The sequence below is a fragment of the Neovison vison genome, chromosome 6 (genome assembly GCF_020171115.1).
Source record: "Neovison vison isolate M4711 chromosome 6, ASM_NN_V1, whole genome shotgun sequence".
In the NCBI taxonomy this organism is placed as follows: Eukaryota; Metazoa; Chordata; class Mammalia; order Carnivora; family Mustelidae; genus Neogale; species Neogale vison.
Genome location: NC_058096.1, coordinates 222,982,511 through 223,002,282, shown reverse-complemented (window position 1 = coordinate 223,002,282; position 19,772 = coordinate 222,982,511). Strand labels below are relative to the sequence as shown.

Sequence of the window (19,772 nt, the reverse complement as noted above, 5' to 3'; positions counted from 1 at the left end):
GCGGTGGTGTCAGACGCCCGTCTCTTGCGGGGCCGGGGCAGCTTGGTCAGAGCGGACGCGGGGGCAGCAGTAAAACCAAATGTTTATTGGCGTGTTGTACAAAAGTGTCCGGTCGTAAAACGCGTATTACAAACACGGGAGAAAGGAAGGACCACACGTTTGGCATGCAAGTTCACGGACGCCGGCCGGCCCCGGCCCACCCCCGCAGGTCGTGCTGGTGCTCCCGCGGGGCGCGCCGGGGCCGGGCCGCGGGGGGCCAGGTCCAGGGAACCGTCCCCGCGTCCTTTAAAGCGGCTTAAACCTAAGGATGCGGACAACTACGAGCTGCTTCCCAGGCCGGTGCAGACGCCCGGGACCCTGCACGGCTCACCGGCGAACCCCGCCCCCCGAGCCCGTCAGGCCCCCCCTCCGCACTGCCTGCACGACCCCGGCCCCACGCTCCCGAGGCCTCTGCCTCTGCAGTCCAGGCCCGCAGTGGGCCAGGCGGGATGGGGCTGGGGGATGCACAGCCTGCGGCTCTCCTGGGAAAGGTCCTGCGTGGGGCGGGGCGGGGCGAGCTCCCCAGGGCCCCCCAGAAAGGCGGGGAATGGTGGTGAGCCGTTTCCGTCCACGAGAAAGACCGACCTCGGGCCTGGGTACCGGGCAGCCATGGAAAGAACTAGACCTCAAGCAAGGGGCTGTGGCCAGATTCTCGGTGCAGAAGCCTTGACCCTCGGGCCACAAGCAGGTTCCCAGGGACGGGAGACCGACCGCTGAGGCGGGAGGCAGGCTTGCTGCGGACCTAGGGCGGCGTCGGTGGAGCTGGGAAGGGCCGGACGCAGGCTGCTTGTAAACGGGCTGCCTTCTGGGGGCAGCTGCCTCCGTGGCTCAGTATGACGTCTTTAAGACTTGAGCTGCGCTTTCTGAAGGAATTTGCCGTCTGGGGCCTCAGAAGTCACCGAGATGGCCCCCCTCAACTCCAGCCCCTGGGGGGGGCTCTGGCATGAGGCCTGAAGCGGGATCCGGCAATCTGAGTACTGACCAATGTAAAAAAATAAATATCCATTAAAAAAATAACTTCTGTGTATCTGTGTGGGAGGGGTACACACGGTGAGGGACCACCGAGGCGGCATGGCAGCCGGGAGCTGGGTGGGGGGTCGTGGAGCCGTCCTGTGGAATCAGCCGGCACTGGCCTCTGAGAAACAGCATTTCAGCGAGAAGGTCGCCACGGAAGCTAGGACAGACAGCAAGACACACACACAGCGTACGGGACAGTGTGGGGGTCAGGACTCAGCCCCATGCACAAGGCACAGAGTGGGAGAACAGCTTGCGGTGGCCCAGTGGCTCACCGTCAAGTCCCCCTCTTCACTGAGGGAGGGCAGGAAGTGGCTGTGCCCTGTGGACAGTGGCTTTGAGACCCGGGGGACACTTGCTTCCCAGGTGATCCCACTACCCCTTCCACCTGTCCCCTGGCCATTACCTGGTGACAAGTCTCCAAACGGAGCTGTCCCTGTTCCCTGGGTTTCCAGCTCTCTCTCCTGCCTCGTGGTCCTGCAAGCTTAGGAACTGCACTACAGAAAGCTCCAGAAACCCAAGGGCCAGACAGCCAGGAAGGGAAAAGGTGGCCCACAGCCGAGTGCCCCGGTGTGGCCTGCGGCAGCTCTCCATCACACCAGAATCCCAGAAGTACACCAAAGCCCCCAAGCCCAGGCCAAGCAGCCAAAACCCGCACCCAGGCCCCTGCCACACCTGCGCCCGGGCCACCCGAATGCCACAGGGGATGTGCCTGCTGCCCCCCAGGTCAGAACCTGGCTTCTGGACTGGGCTCTTAAGGAGCTTCACTGGACACGGCAGCTCTGATCTCCGTGCCCTCGAGGCCACAGGGCGGGCCCCAGCAGCCAGCGTGTGGGGGAGGCAGAGGGACAGCAGTCCCTGAGCCCAGCCCGGCCCAGTCTTCCGGCCTCCACACCCAACCCCTGTCAGCCATTCCGTCCCTGGCCTCGAATTCAACCAAATGGTGAAATGGGGCACCAAAAAAATGACCAGTGGCGATGAGAAGTGTCTAAGGGAGCCCACCCGCAGGAAAGACCCCAGAGACCCACCCCGCGTTCTGGCAGTACGCTTAGAAACCCTCTAGAAATGTATCAAGGAGTAAAGACAGCCAATGATAGAAAAATAGTTTTCAGTGGCTCTGGGTAAAGACAAGTGATGAGGCGCGTCCCGTTCACATCACGCGGCAGCCTCTCGAGGTGGTCCTGGGGTCCCCCTGGAAAGAAAGGCCGGCAGCCTAAGTGGAGCGCGCGAGCCCACTGGGCCACGCAGCTCCCACCCCTGGGACACTGGCTCCCGGCAAGCTGATGGGGCCAGCAGCTTGACCCTCAACTGTCCCTGTTCCAGAACCTTCCACGTCTGCCTTGCTTCTGTTCCGAACACACAGGCCGTCACAACTTAAAGGTCAGACACCAGTCATACCACGCAGAGGGGCTGCAGCCGGCCCCAGGCCTCAGGAGCCCCCGCCACAAACCCATCACTGAAGCCTGGGGATCCCAGGCAGGAGGAGCAGTGGCCTCAGAGCCCGCTCGGGGCTACACCGGTGCCACCTGGCAGTGTTCGGGGTTCAACACCCCACTCCTGGGGGCCCCGGGCCACAACCCTGAGGTCCGCACAAGGGCAAGAGCCAGGAGGCAAGGGCAGTCCCCCAACAGGCCGTCTCTGGCAGCGGGCGGTGTGGTCTGGGGTCGGCTGGTGGGGGAGGCCTGGGCGGTGGCCAAGCAGCGGGCGGGCAGCATGGCCCTGGGGACCCGGCAGGCAGGCGTGCACGTGTGCGCCGAGGGTGCGTCCACGTGTGCCACCCGGGGGCCTCTACCTGTTGATGGAAAAGATCCTCCTCGCCAAACTCCGCGGCCTCCTCCTCTCCCTCCCCGTTCTCCGTCTCCCGCACCACCGAGGACTGCTTCACGGTTCTCATGGCCACCTCCTGCGCAAGAGAAAGTCCGCGAACACTCGACCCCTTGGGCAGCAGGGGCCACCTGTCTCGGTGACGGGCAGGCGGGACGCTCTGGCCGAGAGCCACATCCCGCCGACCCCCAGATCGCGCGCTCCCTGGCCTGCGCACCCTACTGCACCCGGCCTGTGGTGTAGTGAGGGTGAGGCCGGGCGCCTCCAAGAGGGACCCCAGGGCAAGGAGACGGTGGCCCCCAACAAGGCGCGGGCACCTACCTCCCCGTCGGCGTTGACCAGGACGGTCCGGAAGCTCTCGCCCACGCCCCAGCTGTCCTGGCTCTTCCACACCAGCGTCGAGGGGGGGCTGTGGGCCACTCCCGCACCAGCTGCCCACACCTGGGGACACAGGAGGGTCTCCCCATCAGTGCTGGCTCTGGGCCCAGTACTTGGCACCAGTTAGTTCCCGGTCCCTCCCCCCTGGGTCCCGCTGAGAGAGGACAGTTGACAGTGTACAGGGGACACTGGTCCGGTGCCCAAGGACTCCTGTCCGCAAACACAGGCTGAGCAGCGAGCAGAGGCCCATCAGCCTCAGGGGTCCACACCCGTGATCTTCTGTCTCTGCCAGCGCCCGCCAGCCCAGACAGCCCAGACCCTCTCCCACTGTGGGAGGCTGACAGGTCACCCCAGGGCTCCAGGGACAGTCCAAGGGCACAACGGCACACAGGTGGCCAGTGACAAGACACAGCTGTTCTCGGGGCCAGCCACCCCATCCCACAGCACTGCCTGCTTCCCAAGAACCCCCCACATCCCAGCCCGCACCGCCGGCCCTCCCACAGCCACCTACCGTGACCGTCTGGCCGGCGCGCAGCACGTACTTGGGCGTGAACTTGTAGGAGATCTCCTCCCCCTCCAGGATCTGCCTCTTGATCCTCCAGTTCCCCAGAGACTGGTCCTGGCACAGGGGACACCGCGCCTGATGCACGGCTCGGGGAGGGCGCCCCCAGCTCCGCGCCGCAGCCCGGGACGCCCCTCACCTTGTCCGAGCTGTTCTTCAGCTGCACGAACCTGCCCTCCAGGTCGATCTCGTCGATGCTGACGCCGCCCGAGGCCGAGGCCTGCTGCGCCAGGTGGAAGCTGCTGCTGCTGCTGCTGCTGCTGCCCGTGCCGGTGCCGATGCCGCTCGAGCCCGCGCCCGGCGACTCCTCCGCCTCCAGCCGCTTGCGCTTGCTGCGGCCCGAGCGCCCGGCCGTGGACACGCTGCTGCTGCTGCTGCTCGACGTGGCCCGTGACACGGCGATCCGCGACGATGGGCTGGGGGTCAGCTTCAGCCTGTGGGGCGGAGGGGACCGCCGGCCCGACACACTCGCTAGCCCGTTGAGGGGGGGACGGGGCGCTTCTCGCCCGGCCCCGCCCCCGCCCCTCCCACCCGGCCCCGCCCCCTCGAGGGCACGCCCACCTCTCCTCCTCGCCCTCCAGGAGCTTGCGGTAGGCGCTGATCTCCATGTCCAGCGCCAGCTTGACGTCGAGCAGCTCCTGGTACTCGGCCAGCTGCTGCTGCATCACGTCCCGCATCTCGGTCATCTCCTGCTCCTTGGCGTCCAGCATCTTGCGGAACTTGTCCCGCTCCCCAGCCATGGTCTCCTCGAGCTCGCGAATCCGGTCCTCTGCGGCACTGGCCTGGCGGGCGGGGGGGTCCGGGCAGCCAGGTCAGGCCGGCCTCTGCGGGTCAGGCAGAGAAGCGCACCGGGCTGCGGGGCTCTTCCCCGCCTGCTGCGGACGCGGGCGGCCACCGACGGCGGGCAGGAGGCCTTGGTGGGGTGGGGCCAGGGGGCTCCGGAGGCCGGTGGGCCCTACAGCCCCGCGGAGGGAAGGGGCGCTGCGTCCCCCACGCTGCCGTTCCGGCTCGTCTACACCCGACGCCGGGAGTCACCTGCTTCTGGAGGCCAGACAGCTGGTAGCTGAGGGACTCGAGCCGCACGCGCGCCTCCTGCAGCTCCTCCCGGGCGGCGCTGGCCGCCTTGTCGTTCTGGTCGGAGCTCAGCTTGGCGCTGTCGAGCTGGACGGGCCCGGGCAGAGGTGTGAGGGGCCGGCCGCGGGCAGGGAGCCCCCGCCGCCCCCCGCCGCCCCCCGCCGGGCCCGCCGCCCGCACCTTGGCCTGGTAGGTCTGCTCCAGCTCCAGCTTGTACCGGCGCACCTGCTCGTCGTGCTGGCTGCGCAGCTCGTCCAGCGCCTGCGCCATCTTGAAGTCGTACTCCTGCTGCCGGCTGCTGTCCACCTCCACCAGGCGGCGCTCGTGCCGCCGCCGCGTCTCCCGCACCTCCTGCGCGGGGGCGGCCGTCAGCGCCCCGCCCCGGGCCCCGGCCCCGCCTCCGCGACCCCGAGTCTCCCCCCTCCCCGAGCCCCACGTCCACGTGGGTGCCCAGAGCCCCGACCCGCTGCAGAGTCGCGGCCACCAGAACGGACCCGGCCCGGCATCCCCCACCGGCAAGCAGATAAATAAAACGTGCCCCCCCCCCAGGGGCACTACGGCCGCAACCGGGGGCCAGGCGCCCCCATGCGCTGCCCGCGGACGGCCCCAAGCCCAAGGCCGCAGGGAGGGAAGCAGACACAGAAGGACGCACGGGGTGTGAGTCTACGCGGTGACCCGCCCAGACCAGGACGGGAAGGGGGATCGAGCCGCTGGGAGGAGGGGGGTTGACGGCTGACCGGACCGGGTTGCTTGGGGGCCGACAGAACAGTCTAGAGTTAGAGATGAAGTCTGCGCAGTTCTGGAAGCCGGCCGAACTGTACACCTTACAAGTTCCGTAGAACAGGAACGTTCCAATAAAGCTGCTGTTACAGGAACTCCCGACAAGGGCTCCTGGGGGCTCACGCAGGCGGGCACCGACTCTGGTGTCCGCTCACATCATGACCTCGGTGGTGGGATCCGGCCCCACGTCCAGCTGTGCACTCGGGGGCCCAACCTGAGACTCTCTCCCGCTCCCGCCCCCTCTGCCTCTCCCCCTGCGCGCTCAGGCACTCCTCCTCTCACCGCCTCAATAACTCCACGAATAAAATCTTAAAGTAAGAATTCCTGCTGAGCCCATCCCAGGTACCTGGGGACAGAAACACAGAGACCCAGGCCTCAGGACCGCGGCCGCACACCACAGCGGCACTGAACCCAGCAGGAGGCCGGCCCCGGAGCACAGCGGCCCCAGACACAGCTGCGGGCGGAGGGCGCCGTCCCCCAGCCTCGGGCTCCGAGGGGAGGGGAAACGCGCTCCGCACGGCCGGCCGTCACTCCCTCTGTGCCATCAGCTTGGAAGACCAAGAGGACTGCTTCTCAAGGAAGTCGGTCCTGTTCTCAAAGAAGCCGTGAACCTCGGGGAACACAGGACCAGGACACCCACCTTCACGGCAGCCCCCATGGGGGCTCCCCGCCAGGAGCTCCTGGCCACCCGCCTCAGGGAGCCCCACCAGGAGCCCTTCCAGGGTGTCCTGCGGGCTCCCCTCACAGGTCCCCGCATGGCTCTCTTCCTGGGATCCTTCCGCACAAGTTCCGACCCCCTCAAAGCCTCAGGGTCTCCAGCGGATGCCTTCAGGGCTTCCCGCAGGGGCTCCCCCCTAGCTGTCCTGGCCCTGGCTCTCAGGGGCCCAGGCTGGAGCTGGAGCCCACTCCTCAGCTCTATGGGCATCGTCCCGCCAGCCCCCCCCGCCTGCCCCCGGGGCACTGAGTGCAGGCAGCTGCAGCCCCAGGGTTCCGTTCTGGGCCGTGACAGGACAAAGAGCTCTGTGATGCTGAGCAGGGAGGGGCCCCGATGCCACATCCCGTCCCAGGAGACACAGAAACCCCAGCTCTAGCTGCCAGGAGGGCAGGTGGGCCCACCATACCCCAGAGCCTGGGGCCAGGGATTCCGAGTTTGAGGGGAGGAAGCAAGGGACGCAGATGGGCCCTCCCCTGCCCTTTCACAGAGAGGGTCTGCCGGGTGTTCAAGGCGGCACCCCAAAAGATGTGTCCGTGTCCTAATCCCCGGAAGCGGGAGTGTGATCTTATTTGGAAAGGGGGGCTTTGGAGATGGAATCTGTCAGAGTCTCCAAATCAGAGCTTCTGGATCGTGCCGGTGGGTCCTAAACCAATGACAAGTGTCCTCACGAGAGACAGGAAGCACGTGAAGACGGAGGCACACATGGAGGGATGCGGCCACAAGCCTGGGGGGCACCTAGAGCCCCCGCCCCCGGGGCTGGGAGAGGCAGCAGGACCCTCCCCGGATCGGGGTCCTGTGCTCCAGGAGGGGGCAGGACGCCGCCACCGCCACGCGGGGCGCCCGCCGCCCGCAGACCCACCTCCTCGAAGACGTTCTTGCGGAAGTGGAGCTCCTCCTGCAGACTCTGGCAGCGGTTCTCCAGGTCCACGCGCATCAGCGTCTCCTTCTCCAGCTGCTTTTTGGCCACCGCGTGACCGTCCTCCGCCTGGGACACAGGACAGAAGCTGAGGCGACAGACAGTCTGTCTGCCGCACCGTGTGGCCTCTTGGGGCCCAGAGATCCCCTGACACACACATGCACACGCACGCACGCACGCACTCCCAGTAGGGAGTGTCAAGGGCTTGGGGACCGGCGGCCACCGGCATCCTGGCCCTGGGCCACTCCCCCACGACAGGACGTCCGGCCACCGCCCCAGACCCCGGTACTCGCCACTGGGGCTGCTGGAAACCCACCTTAGCCAGCTGGGCCCGCAGCTCGGCCACGTCGCTCTCCAGGCCACGCTTCTCGCTGAGGGCGGCGGCCAGCTCTGCCTCACTCCGGTGGAACAAGGACTCCAGATCCTTCACGCGGCCCTGAGCCACCGCAAGCTCGCCCTCCCTCTTCTTGGAGCTGTGAGTCAAGGGCGGGCGTTAGCCAGGAGCAGGCGGGGCGAGCTGTCGGGGGGCAATGAGGGCCTCTGGCAGCGCCAGAAGCCCCAGGACCGGCTCCCTCCGGCCTCTGAGCCACGGGCACCTTCCGAGGGAACAGGGCCTGGGCCGCCGGCACAAAAGGCGTCCCTTCCTCAGACCCGCTCTGCACATCAGGACTCCACCAGCTGACAAGTACAGCACTCAAAAAGACCTCAAGGAAAGAGCTAATGTCACTTTTAATTTAATGTCACTTTTTATTTTTTTTGACAGATCACAAGCAGGCAGAGATGCAGAGAGAGAGGGAGAAGCAGGCTCCCCGCTGAGCAGAGAGCCCGACGCAGGGCTCGATCCCCGGACCCTGAGACCATGGCAAAGGCTTCACCCATTGAGCCACCCAGGTGCCCCTTTAATGTCATTTTTTAGACATGGGGGGGATCACGTAGGGGAGAACGATGTTTAAAAAAACATATAATTTAGTAAAGTTGCAGGTTAAAATGCTGCCCTTTGAAAAGTTGATCTCGCTCGTAAACTTAATACGCTTCTCCAAGCAGGTTCAGCTGACGCCCCAGGAGACAATTTCTCCGACATTAAAGAGGCAAACAGATTCTTTAATGCCCAGCTGTCTGCAGCACGGGCCTGGGGCCTGGGGCCTGGGGCTCCTGGTCGTTTCTCAAAGAAATTCGCCACCTTCCAGGAGCTGAATGCATGCCACCCCCCACCCAGGAGCCGAGGGAGCCGTCCCCAGCAAGGGGACAGTCTCCCCCAAGTGCTGCTCACACAGGGGCGCTATGGGGGGCAAGCAGCATCCCTGGGGCCAGCCCCCCAACCGCACACCCAGTGAGAACTGCTGGGGATGCAGCTTCGGCTGCACGAGGCGGGGGCGGGGGGATGGCATAGGGACCCGTGGCTTCGGCCGCCAAGCTGCTGTGTCTTCAGCAGCAGCCGTGGGACACAGAGCTCCAGCCGCGCCTCTGACCATCCTCCATGAGGGTCTTGGGGGTCCCCGCAGTCCTCACCCCTGAGCTTATGCCACATGATCCTGGCTCTCCTGCTCATGGCGGGACTGAAACCCTAAGCCCCCGGAGCAGCTTCTGCAGGGCTTTGGGAAAATGAGCTCCTCGTCTGAACCCGTCACCGAGAGCCCGCTCTGCGGGGACGGCCCCGCTCGCGCCAGAGATGCGCCTGGGAGCAGCGGGCTCTCCTGGTGCGGAACTTTCTCATGGGTGGAGCTGACAGTGAAGCCCACGAACCCGCATCAGGAGGGCAGAGAAGGGGGAGGGACGTGAGGGAGGAGCACGAGCCACGTGGGAACCCAACTTTCAAGGTGTACAGCCCTGCCTGGGGTCGCCCTGGAAACAGATCTGGATGAGGGGAGCATTAAGAACGAGCCAGATCAAGGGGCGCCTGGGTGGCTCAGTTGGTTAAGCTTCTGCCTTTGGCTCAGGTCATGGTCTCAGGGTCCTGGGATCGAGCCCCGCATCGGTCTCCCTGCTCAGCGGGGAGCCTGCTTCCCACCCCCCCCGCCTGCCTCTCTGCCTACTTGTGATCATTCTCTCTGTCAAATAAATAAATAAAATATTTGGAAAAAAAAAAAAAAAGAACAAACCAGATCCGTTATTTCCAGGAGAGGAGCACTCAGGAAGAGGAAGCAGAAGTGCAAAGGCCCTGGGGTCAGGTGTACCTGGCAAGTTTAAGATCAGCCACAAAGCCAGGGTGACAGGAACAGAGGCATCAGGTGATGTGGAAAAAAAATTTTTTTTTTAAGTTCATTTGAATAATCTCTAAACCCATCGTGGGGCTTGACCAAATAAGCCCAACACACGCTCTCCTGCCGGGGTGAACCAGCCACCTTGATGCGGAAAATCTCTAAACACCTTTATCCAACATTCGCATTCTGCCAAACTACACAGAACGGCCCAGAAAGCAGGGGCGCCAGGGCCTCCCACGGGCCATGTCTCCTGAGCATCAAGATGAACGCGGCTTCCTCATCTGTGGGCCAGTCCTGGAGGGTTGTGTGGGAGCATCTGACCTATCAGTCGGGTCCTCCACGCAGCCACCCACGCTCCTGTCCTCTCCAGGGTGTGCTGATAAACGGGTTAGGAAGAGAACCCACTTGGCCTAAGTGTGGCCGGCTCCCTGCTCAGGAAGGGCTCCTGCGGCGGGACAGGAAGTGAGGGAACGGAGCCTGGCACTTGCCGCCTCTGCTGGCCAGAGAGCGGCCGCCAGACAGGAGGCCTTCCCAGCGGAGCAGGGGCCTCCACTGAAGGTGACGGCCCAGACGTGAAGAATCCCTACCGCCTGCCCCGCTGCACCGGCCGCTCCTTGTGTCCTGTCTGCCGCCCGCCGCGCCCAGCACCAGGCCGAGGGAAGCGGCGGACAGAAGCGGTCACAGTGCTAGCAATGGGACCGGCCTCTCTCAGCCACGGCTCCCCTGGTGAACCTGTTCCGGATGCGGGAACATCCCGGTGGCTGGGACAGAATCCCAGCATGGACGACATCTGATGAGTCTGGGGGGACATCCACGAGAGGCTTGTGGCCTCCAAAGCCCAACTCTGCCGGTGTCTCTGGCATCCACTGTGAGTTTACGGAAGGCCGTGTGGGTGCTCACACCGGCCGCCCAGTCTGTTTGGGGGAAGCCTGCTGCAGACTTTTACTTTTCTCCTTAAACTAGCGTGCATTTTCCACTTTCTCGCCAGTGAGCACCTGGGACCACAAAGCCGGAAAAATCAAGACTTCTCGGCCTAGACAAGGAGCCACCCCCAGAGTCCCAGGCATGTGGAGGCTTCTGGAATCCTCAGGGGCCACAGGGAAAGCAGTGCGGACTCTGGAATTCCCTCCATCTTCCCCAAGAAGCACAAATCCTTTTTTAATTAAAAAACCTACGATGGGTCACCTGGGGGGCTCAGTGGGTTAAAGCCTCTGTCTTCGGCTCAGGTCATGATCTCAGGGTTCTGGGATCATTCATTCAAATAAATGAATACAATCTTCAAAAAACAAAAAATCTCCAAAAAAACAAAAAAATCCTATGAAACCGGTGGGCTACAGTCTACCCTGGGTCTAGCATCACTCCCTGGCCGAGGACCAGGCTCCGGACCCCGCGGGGCCACACCGCGCGCGCTTCCGCTCCAGTGGCTCTCCACGGAGGGACCCCACGGCACATCCCTGAGCCAGAGCAGCTGGGCTGAGGCCACACACCGTGGGGGTACGAGTCTAGGACGTTCTGGAAAGGCAAGACCGCGGTGGCCGGGACGGGACAGGGCGGGCGAACACAGGATTTTTGGGGCAGCGAAGCCGTAAGGGCGGCCGCGTCTTAGTGACGCAGGTGTCCGAGCTCGTGGAAGGCACCTCCCGCTGGGAGGGCAGCCTAATGTCGACTCAGGCTCCGGTGAGTGACGCTACCTGGTGCCGCGTGTGGGTCACGGCGGAGCTCGCCCGCTACTGGGTGGGGAGACCAGAGCAGAGACTTTGGAAACTCCGGCCTTTCCACTCATTTTCCTAGACACATAAAACTGCCCACACCCAAAAACGGAGGAGAAGGAAAACATCCCACAAACGTGAAGGTGACTCTGTCGGCAGCCGGGACTGTGAACGGACACTTGGGAGCCAGGCCTCGGTCCAGGTCACTGCCAACCTGAGGGACCCTGGACAAGCCTGGCCCAGTTTGCCACCGCCCCCACACACACACACACTGAGGCGGGGACAGTGACAGTCCAGCCCTGGTCACGTGTGGCCGCCTGGGGTCGTCGTGGCGTCGTGGTGTCCTCTCCCCAGTACTAGTCTGGTGCCGTCCCCGCCACAGCACCTGGCTGGCCACGCCGTGCGCACGGGCCTGTCTCAGGAGCAGCCGGAGAAGACGCAGCACTTCGGAAGAGAAAAGGCCCGGTCCGAAGGCTGCCGGCCCGGCCCAGCGGGGACCGCAGCCCGGATGCGGGGGGTACGGAGGCGGGTGGCCCCACGGTCCCACAGGAGCCTTGGAGGATGAGGGTCCCCACGCCACACGTGAGGCAGCGCGCCAAGGTCTGTGGGGGCCCGCGGCCTGGCGGTGGGGAGGGGGTAGCACACCAGGGGCTCCCAAACTCAGGGCGGAGAGGGGAGGCTGGGCTGCGTGGCCCGGGGCCGTCCTTTCTCTGAGGGAATTGGGGGAGCCATTCAGGTCTATTTTTTATTTTTTATTTCTTAAAGATTTTATTTATTTATTTGACACAGACCACAAGTAAGCAGAGAGGCAGAGAGAGAGGAGGAAGCAGGCTCCCCGTGTAGCAGAGAGCCCGATGCGGGGCTCGATCCCAGGACCCCGAGATCATGACCCGAGCCGAAGGCAGAGGCTTTAACCCGCTGAGCCTCCCAGGCGCCCCAGCCACTCAGGTTTAAAAGCGTCCCTGGGCTGAGTGATCTGGGGGACCAAAGGTGGTGTGAAGGGCCGGCTGGAGGCCCGGGCCACAGAGCACGCCCCTGCCAGCGGCCAGCCCGCCCGACCCGCACGATGGTGTCCGGGGTGCCCGAGGGCCGCACGCCTACCCCTTGTTGGCCTCCTCCAGCTCCGCCTTCAGCTTCCCCAGCTCGATCTGCAGCCGGGCCCGCTCCCGCGCCGTCTCGTCCAGCACCCGGCGGGCGTCCGCCAGCTCCGACTCGTACAGCGTCTTGATGCCGCTCACCTGCGGGGTGGCAGCCAGGCCCAGGTCAAGGACAGACCCCCTTCCCCACCGACAGCGGGCCCTCCCGGCCTGGACACGGCTCCTCCCGAGGCCCCCCACCCCCACCCCAGGGGCACCCCAGCCGCCCGAGCTCTCCGGATCCCGGGTCCCCCGCCGGCGGCGCACACAGCTCACGCTTCTCGCCGCCTTCTCGCTCCCAACCTTCCCCCGCGTCTGCACGCAGAGGGCCAGGCACGGGTGTTAAAAACATGTGGAACCAAACTAGGGCCGTGAGAGGGCCCCTCGGTCCCCCTAGGGCGGCCACAGTCAAAGAGACAAAGAGTAATAAACGCTGGCGGCAACACCCGGAAACCTCAGGCCCCGCGGGCGGCGGGGCAGGAGTGGGAAACGGGCCCGGCGCCGGGCAGCCAGGTGGGCAGCGGACCCTGGAACCCAGCGACCCCACAGCTGGGACCTCCATGCCCGGAGAAGCAACACGCGCGTGCACACGAAGCTGCGTGTTCGCAGCTCAGCCCCCCGCGGCCGGGAGGTATAAACGAGCCGACGTGCTCCCGCCGACCAGCAGGTGCACACAGTGCGTCCCCACACGCACGAGCGTCCCCGGCCACCAGCAGCAGCGGGGCCCCACGCACTGCCCCGGGGACGGCCCCGAGCCCACGACGCCCAGGGAGGGAACCAGACACAGAAGGGCACGTGGGGTGTGAGTCCACGCGTGTGACACGCCCAGACCAGGCTCCCCCACGGACGGGAAGGGGACTCAGGGGTGCTGAGGAGGGCTGAGGGTGACGACCGATGGGGACGGGGCTGCTTTTGGGAAAGCGGCAACGTCGGAGGGGACGGCTGTGCGCCTCTCCCCACGCACCAGCCGCGGGGCTCGGGGACCTGCAGGCGCAGAGAGCGGACAGAGGACGACACAGCCGCCGCCCGAAGTGGCACCACGTCCCTCCCACGAAACCACACGCCAGCAGGAGGGGGGGCGGGGGGGCCGGGACCCCTCCTCCCACAGGAAGGCCGACGACCTGGCGCACGGTCAGGTAAGCGCATCCCGCTGCCCAGGGACAAGGGGCCTCCGGGGGCGGGGGGACGCTTCAGAAGAGTTGGGGTTTTCACAGCCAGTCTGAGCCTCCCCCCCACTGGCCTGGGCGTCCTGGGCCTCAAGACAGCAGCTCCCAGTCACTTAATCCCACAGGTGAGACGGGATGTGGGCTCCTGGCCCTATCTCACAGATGGGGAAGCTGAGGCATGGAACAGGCAACTGGTCTCTGCGGACCCATCACGTGCAGGGCAGAGGATGTCCACTGGGGGCGGTTCCAAGACGAGGACACGCGATGGGGGAGCAGAGACAACCTCCCCCTCCTGTCCCCTGGCTGCGGCCACCACCCACCCCAGGACAGCAAGGCTCCTCCCCCGCACAGAGCTGGTCGCCTGTGGCCACGCCGGATGTTTGCACCTCTGGGAACTGGATTCTGGAATCAAGCTCAGTTCACAAAAGTGACCGCTCCTGTCTCCAAGCGAGCCTGGGTTTACCGTGTGTCCTTGCTCTGCCTCCTGCCATCTCACCTTCCAGAACTCTCCTAAGCCTGAGGGAGGGCACGCACAAGGTCCCCGGCCCCGAGCCCCACCCTTTCTCTCACACCTTCCCCTCACCAGGCAGGGGTCCCGGGATGACGAGTGACCAACGACAGTCACGAAGGCCACCAAGCCCTGAGCCAGGTTGGGGCATAGGGCAGGAAAAGCCAGCAGTGGAGAAGTTCTTGATACTTCATTCCCAGTGGGGTTTTTGCACGACCTTTAATTTTTTTTTAAGTAAACTCTACCCCCAACACGGGGTCAGACTCACAGTTCTGAGACCGGGAGTCACACACGCCACGGACCGAGCCAGCCCGGTGCGCCACGGATTTTAATTTTTTTTCTTTTTAAAGATTTTTTCTTTATTTATCTGACAGACACCACAAGTAGGCAGAGGCAGGCAGAGAGAGAGGAGGAAGCAGGTTCCCCGCAGAGCAGAGAGCCCGATGCGGGGCTTGATCCCAGGACCCTGGGATCATGACCTGAGCCGAAGGCGAAGGCAGAGGCTTCACCCACTGAGCCACCCAGGCGCCCCCGGATTTTAATTTTTTAAACGTACCATTAAAATATCATTGGGCCCACTGCCGGCCTAACCATGAGGAAACACCAGACTGACCCCAAACTCCTGACCAGCGCTCCTCATGGCTACCGGGGGACATCGACGCCTGGGAATCTCAGAAACGCGCTCGGTCCAGAGGGGCCCGAGGAGACGTGACAGCTGAGCACTGTGAGGTCCCCAGGGCGTCCCGGGCCAGAGGAGCGGGGGAAACTGAGGACATCCGAACAGCACGGGTGTTAGCCCATGATGTCGCTACAGCGTCAAGACTGGTAAAACCACTGTGACAGAGACAGGAGCGTGAGACGCTAACGGAACTGTGCTGGGGGACACGGGACCCTGCGCGTCCTTGGCCATTTTCGTGTGAGTCCGATACAGGCCTGACGAGTAGAGTAAAAATACATCGTGTCGTTTGTCCCCGCGCCGGAGACTTCTGGGCGCCCCTGGATTCGCCCGTCCTGACTGCTCTGGGCTCTGAGGCCGCGCTCTCGCAGTCACCTCAAGTGTCCTGGCTCAAGTCCCAGGTTCTGGGGCGCCCGGCGGGCTCCGTCCTGCAGCGCTCGGTCCGGCGAGAAGCGCGGGCGCGAGCACTAGGTTCCCGCCGCGCGGCGCTCGGGCCTCGCCTTCCCGGGGCGCCCCCGCAGCCGGGCCGGGCTCGGCCGCGGCAAACCCACCCCGCCCTCCGCGGTCCGGCCCGCAGCCCGGAGTAGTTTCCACGGCAGTCGGTGGCTGAGGGGGAAGGAAACGAGAGAGAGATTTTGCGCCCCAGGCCGATGACAGGAATTCAGGGTGTGTAAATAAAGTTTTATTGGCACACGGCCTGGCCGTTGCTGCATCTAGTGTCTGCGGCAGCTTCCACTCCCACTGCTGAGTGGGGTAGCCACGGTGCAGACTTCCAGCGCACAGAGCTGGAAACGCAGACTCCGGCCCTCTGCACAGAGCACCGGCCAACCCCGCTCTGCGGCCCTCGGACGGTTCAGAACTCTTGCGGAGGACACACACGACACACACGACACACACAGTCTCCCAGAGCCCCAACAGGTGCTCTGCTGGCAGGCCCGGCCCCCGGCCCCTGTGACGGCCCCTGCAGAAGCCCGGCCACAGCTGAGACCCACGGCTGGGGCCTTTTGTTTTGTCTGTTACGGCATTATTCAAGTGCCAGGAATGAACAAATGTGTTAGCATGTGTTGGCCAGGGAGGGGGAGCATGGCGGGGGCGGGGTGTCCAGATAACCCGAGGTGGCCTTTCCCTGTTCCTGCCTCTCCGGGGGATGAACCCTTCCCAGCCAAGAACCATGGATCTGCAGGAAATCCCCAGACACAGACAGCCCATTGGACTACTTTCTCCCCCCTAGCTCGCCACGCCGCGCCCCTGCTCCCAGGGTCCACCCGGGGGGCCCCCCTACCCGCCCCCACCCCCCAGCAGCAACAGGACACCTGGGCAGGTGAGAGAAAAGAAACCGAAGGTCGAAGGAACTTAACACCCAAGTGGGGAGGCTCCTTGGAGAACTGCCTCTCCCGGCCAGCACCCAAGACCTCGCTCGAACAGAAATCGAGCCTGGCCCCAGCCCTTCCGGAAGCCCTCCGGGGACACGGGCACGTGGCTCTTCAGCACAGAGTGGCCGCAGGACCTGTATGCGGCACGTGCGGGAGGGCGACAAGGGCTTGGAAGCTTCCGTCGTCCGTCATGCACCTCCACTGTCCAGATTTTGTTACAGGCTTGCGGCACGCTCAGGACACGGTAACAGGCATCTTCAAAGGGCTCCTTAAGTGGCTTCTCCTAATGGGATTTGGGTTGGAACATCTCGGCGACGGGGTCATCCTGAGCACTGGGCGGGGATGGGAGTGAGCAGTACCCCTTCCCCCGCCCACTCCGTGCCAGGAGCGCCCCAGCATGATGACCACCGTCCTCCTGGGGGAACCAGGCACCCAGCTCCGCCCACATCCCTCCTGGAGCCACCGTCCAGTCCCAGCCCCCCCCCCCCCCGCTTCTGCCCACCCACCTCGCAGGGCCCCTCCAGCCTGGGCCCCACTGTAGCCAAGGCCACTACCAGGTTGCTCTGAAAGCCTGTGACAGCGCCCTGACACACACACACCGCACGCCCACTGCCCCAGCGCCCCTCCTTCCCCCGGCGCCAGCTCCCGCCACTGCCCAGTTCCCAGGGGCACTCATCACCTGGCCACAGGGGCAGCTGGAGGCTCCAGGAGAACCTGCTGGTGGCAAGTCGTCAGCTCCAGCCGGTAACCTGGCCCTCAGCCCGGGGACACCCGGAGCCCCAGGCCTACCCCTGAGCCACAGTGGGGCAGGTTTACCACCGGTGGCAACACATCCTTTGTTCCCAGGAGCCCTCAGAGACCGGGAGCCCTCACGTCTCCAGCTGGGAAGGGAACGGCCCCTCCCCAGACCAGAGAGATCCGGTTCCCCAGGCTCTCCTGCTGGAGCTCTAGGTACAGCACCCACCCAGCGCCCCGGGGCTCCCATGCCGTGGGCCCACCAGGCCCATCACCCTCAGAGGGCTGCCTGCCATTCACCGCACCTGCAGGGGGCCCATGCAAGCACAGGAGAAAGACAAGGCACCCCAGCAGGCAGGAACCGGACCCCCTGGAAGGTGGCCACCTGGTGGGGGGCTGCAGACAATTCTAGCTCATGGGATTGATGACAAAACCTGCCCAAGGTCACACAGACTGAAAGGCCTTTGCACGAGTGAGCATCAGAGCTCGAATCCAGTCCCCCACCCACTCCCGCAACACCGACAGCACCACCTTCCCGGGAAACTTCTTCCTCCCCGACGTCACCCAGGCCACTTTCTGAGCCGTTCCCGTCCTGGCTACTGTTAAACAGGGGCAACAGAACCCACGGTTCCCCGGGGTGCCCATCCTTTAGTCTACAGAACGCACATTAACAGGCCTGGCCAGCCAGCTAGAACAAAAGGGGGGCTGTCATCTCCATTTTACAGAAGACGCACTGAGACCCGGGGAGTTTAAATGACTTGCCTGGGGTCACCCAAAGGGTAAGTGGCTCCCAAAAATGACCCCCACAAGACTGTCACATGGCCCACGGTCAGGATAGGGGCCTGGCTCTCCTAGGGGGCCCTCAGGGGGAACCACAAGGTGAGCACTCTCCCACAGGCCATCCTGATTCCCCGCAATCACACTTGGGTTTGGAAAGGGGCCAGCAGGGGTCCAGCCAAGTGAGAAAAGAGCCTGGGGCCCCTGGGAAGCTGGGGAGAGTTGGGCTGGAGCCACAGTCCCCAAGCAAGGAAAGAACCCACCCAGGACCCCCAGACACAGGCCCTCCCATGCCCCTCGAGGGTGGGGGTTACCCAGCCCCTTCTCCCTCAGTCTGCAGTGAAGCCCTGGGACCCACCTGGAACCCCAAACTTCCTGCTAAGTCCCCAAAACCAGACATCTCTCCACCCCCACCAGGCTCCAGCCCATTCGCCAAGTGGGTGCCCCAGGCCCCAAGTGAGAACCTCTCAAATTTCCCATGGGACCCCGAGGCCTCGGACCCCCTCCCCTCACGTGCCCACCCACCCCAGGTTCCAGTAAGAGATGGAGCCTAGAGCCTAACCACCTCCCCAGTCCCTCAACACCCCCGAATTCATCGCAGGACCCCTGCAGAGTTCCGCAGAGAAGAGCACCGTGGGCCCCCCCAGAGACTCTCCACCCCTCCTCGGGGTCCCTTCTGAGAGCTTGAACTCGGGCTCCTCTGAGACCACAGAACCCCACCAGATTTCCTCCCGGGACGCCAGGACACCCTAACGTCGCCCGGAGACTCTCCGCCTCTCCCTCAGGGGCGGGGCTTTCTCTGGCTCACACCCTCTCGGGCCAAGGGATCCCCAGATGCCCCCCGACCACTCAGGGCTCGGGCCTGCCCCCCATCCACCAGTCGCACAGGGGGCCCCCGGTCCCTTGGGGGATCCCTCAGAGGACGGGTCTACCCCAGACCGCGCTCCTCACTCGGTGGGCTCACGAACCCCTCTGGGGGCCCCTCGGCGGGCGGGGCTTGTCCCAGGGCGCACCCCTCGCTCACAGGTTCCCCGAAAAGCCCAGGGAAACTTCGGTGGGCGGGGCCTGCTCCAGGGTGCGCCCTCCTCGCTCCGAGGTCCCCGAAAAATCCCTCGGGCTCCGCACTCCGAGACTGCCCCAGTCTGCACCACTCGCCTGGGCCCCCCCCACCCCGAGACCTCTGAGGACCCCCTCTGTGGGCAGGGCCCGCCCGGCCTCCGAGCCTCACCCACGGGAGGTCCCCGAAGCCCCCCGGGTACCCTCAGAGGCAGAGGCCCAGCCCCGCGTGCGCCCCTAGGGCCCCCCCGAAACCCCGGGGACCCCCCCCGGTGGGCGGGGCCTGCCCGGCCTCCCCTCTCGCGCACGGGAAGCCCCGGGGACCCTCCGAGGCCGGAGCCCCGGCCGCGCGCCCACCTCGCGCGTGGTCACCTCCTCCCTCTCGGAGATCTTGAGCAGCAGCCGGTCGTTCTCGAGCTCGAGCGCGCGGACACGGTCGATGTAGTGCGCCAGGCGGTCATTGAGCTCGCGCAGCTCCTCCTTCTCCTGCAGCCGCGACAGGCGCGTGGGCGACAGCGGCGTGGCGGGCCCGCCCCCGCGGCCGGGCAGCGGCGTGGCCATGGCGGCGGCGGCGGTGGCGGCGGCGGCGGCGGCGGCGGCTCGGGGCCCGCGCGGCTCGGGACGGCGGCCGCGGCGCGGCGGGCTCATTCAATCCGCGCCGCCGACCAAGATGGCGCCCGGCGCCCGCCGCCGCGGAGCAGCCTGGGACTTGTAGTCTGTCGCGGCTGCGCGGGGCAAGCCGGGAGCTGTAGTTTCCCGCGCCGGCAAGGTTCCTCTCGCCTCCAGCGGGCTTCCAGCTCTGTGCATTGCTGTTCTGAAACCGCCCGCATTCAGGGCCAGGGCCCCGGACCTGCAACTCCCAGCTCGCCCCCGAGGGACAGCGGGCTTCTTTCCAGTGCCCACCTTCCCCACTTGTACAATCTCCCTCCCTCCTTGGAGTCCTATTAAAATGAAAGGTGAAGGGACCTTGCAAACACGCTCGGGGATGTCACTTACAGGTACGATCAAAACAAAATAATGGTAAGATAAGATAAATAACAGCTCACAGCGGCTCCAGGCTGGCTCAGCCGGAAGAGCATACGACTCCAGCACTGTGAGTCCAAGCCCCCAGCTTGGCTGTAGAGATTACGAAA

The 19,772-nt window shown here is 64.9% G+C and overlaps 1 protein-coding gene across 3 annotated transcripts; it reads right to left on the bottom strand.

Annotated features, from left to right (window-relative positions):
• Positions 1 to 64: 64 nt before the first annotated feature.
• On the bottom strand, positions 65 to 19,206 carry LMNB2 (lamin B2). Of its 3 annotated transcripts, none has more exons than XR_006385192.1 (13): positions 18,997 to 19,200; positions 12,314 to 12,450; positions 7,619 to 7,775; positions 7,246 to 7,371; positions 5,072 to 5,242; positions 4,853 to 4,978; positions 4,379 to 4,599; positions 3,957 to 4,251; positions 3,767 to 3,874; positions 3,199 to 3,318; positions 2,846 to 2,956; positions 1,460 to 2,245; positions 65 to 1,213 (listed from the first exon to the last, which is right to left on the bottom strand). XR_006385192.1 is itself a non-coding variant. In XM_044254624.1 (12 exons), the coding sequence occupies exons 1-12, from the start codon at positions 19,198 to 19,200 to the stop codon at positions 2,204 to 2,206; spliced, it is 1,818 nt and encodes a 605-aa protein (XP_044110559.1). In that variant the 5' UTR covers positions 19,201 to 19,206; the 3' UTR covers positions 65 to 2,203. The 3 variants fall into 3 exon arrangements, 1 of the variants encoding a protein (XP_044110559.1); XR_006385193.1 differs by having other exon boundaries at positions 65 to 1,016; XM_044254624.1 differs by having other exon boundaries at positions 65 to 2,245; positions 18,997 to 19,206.
• Between the last annotated feature and the right edge of the window lie 566 nt (positions 19,207 to 19,772).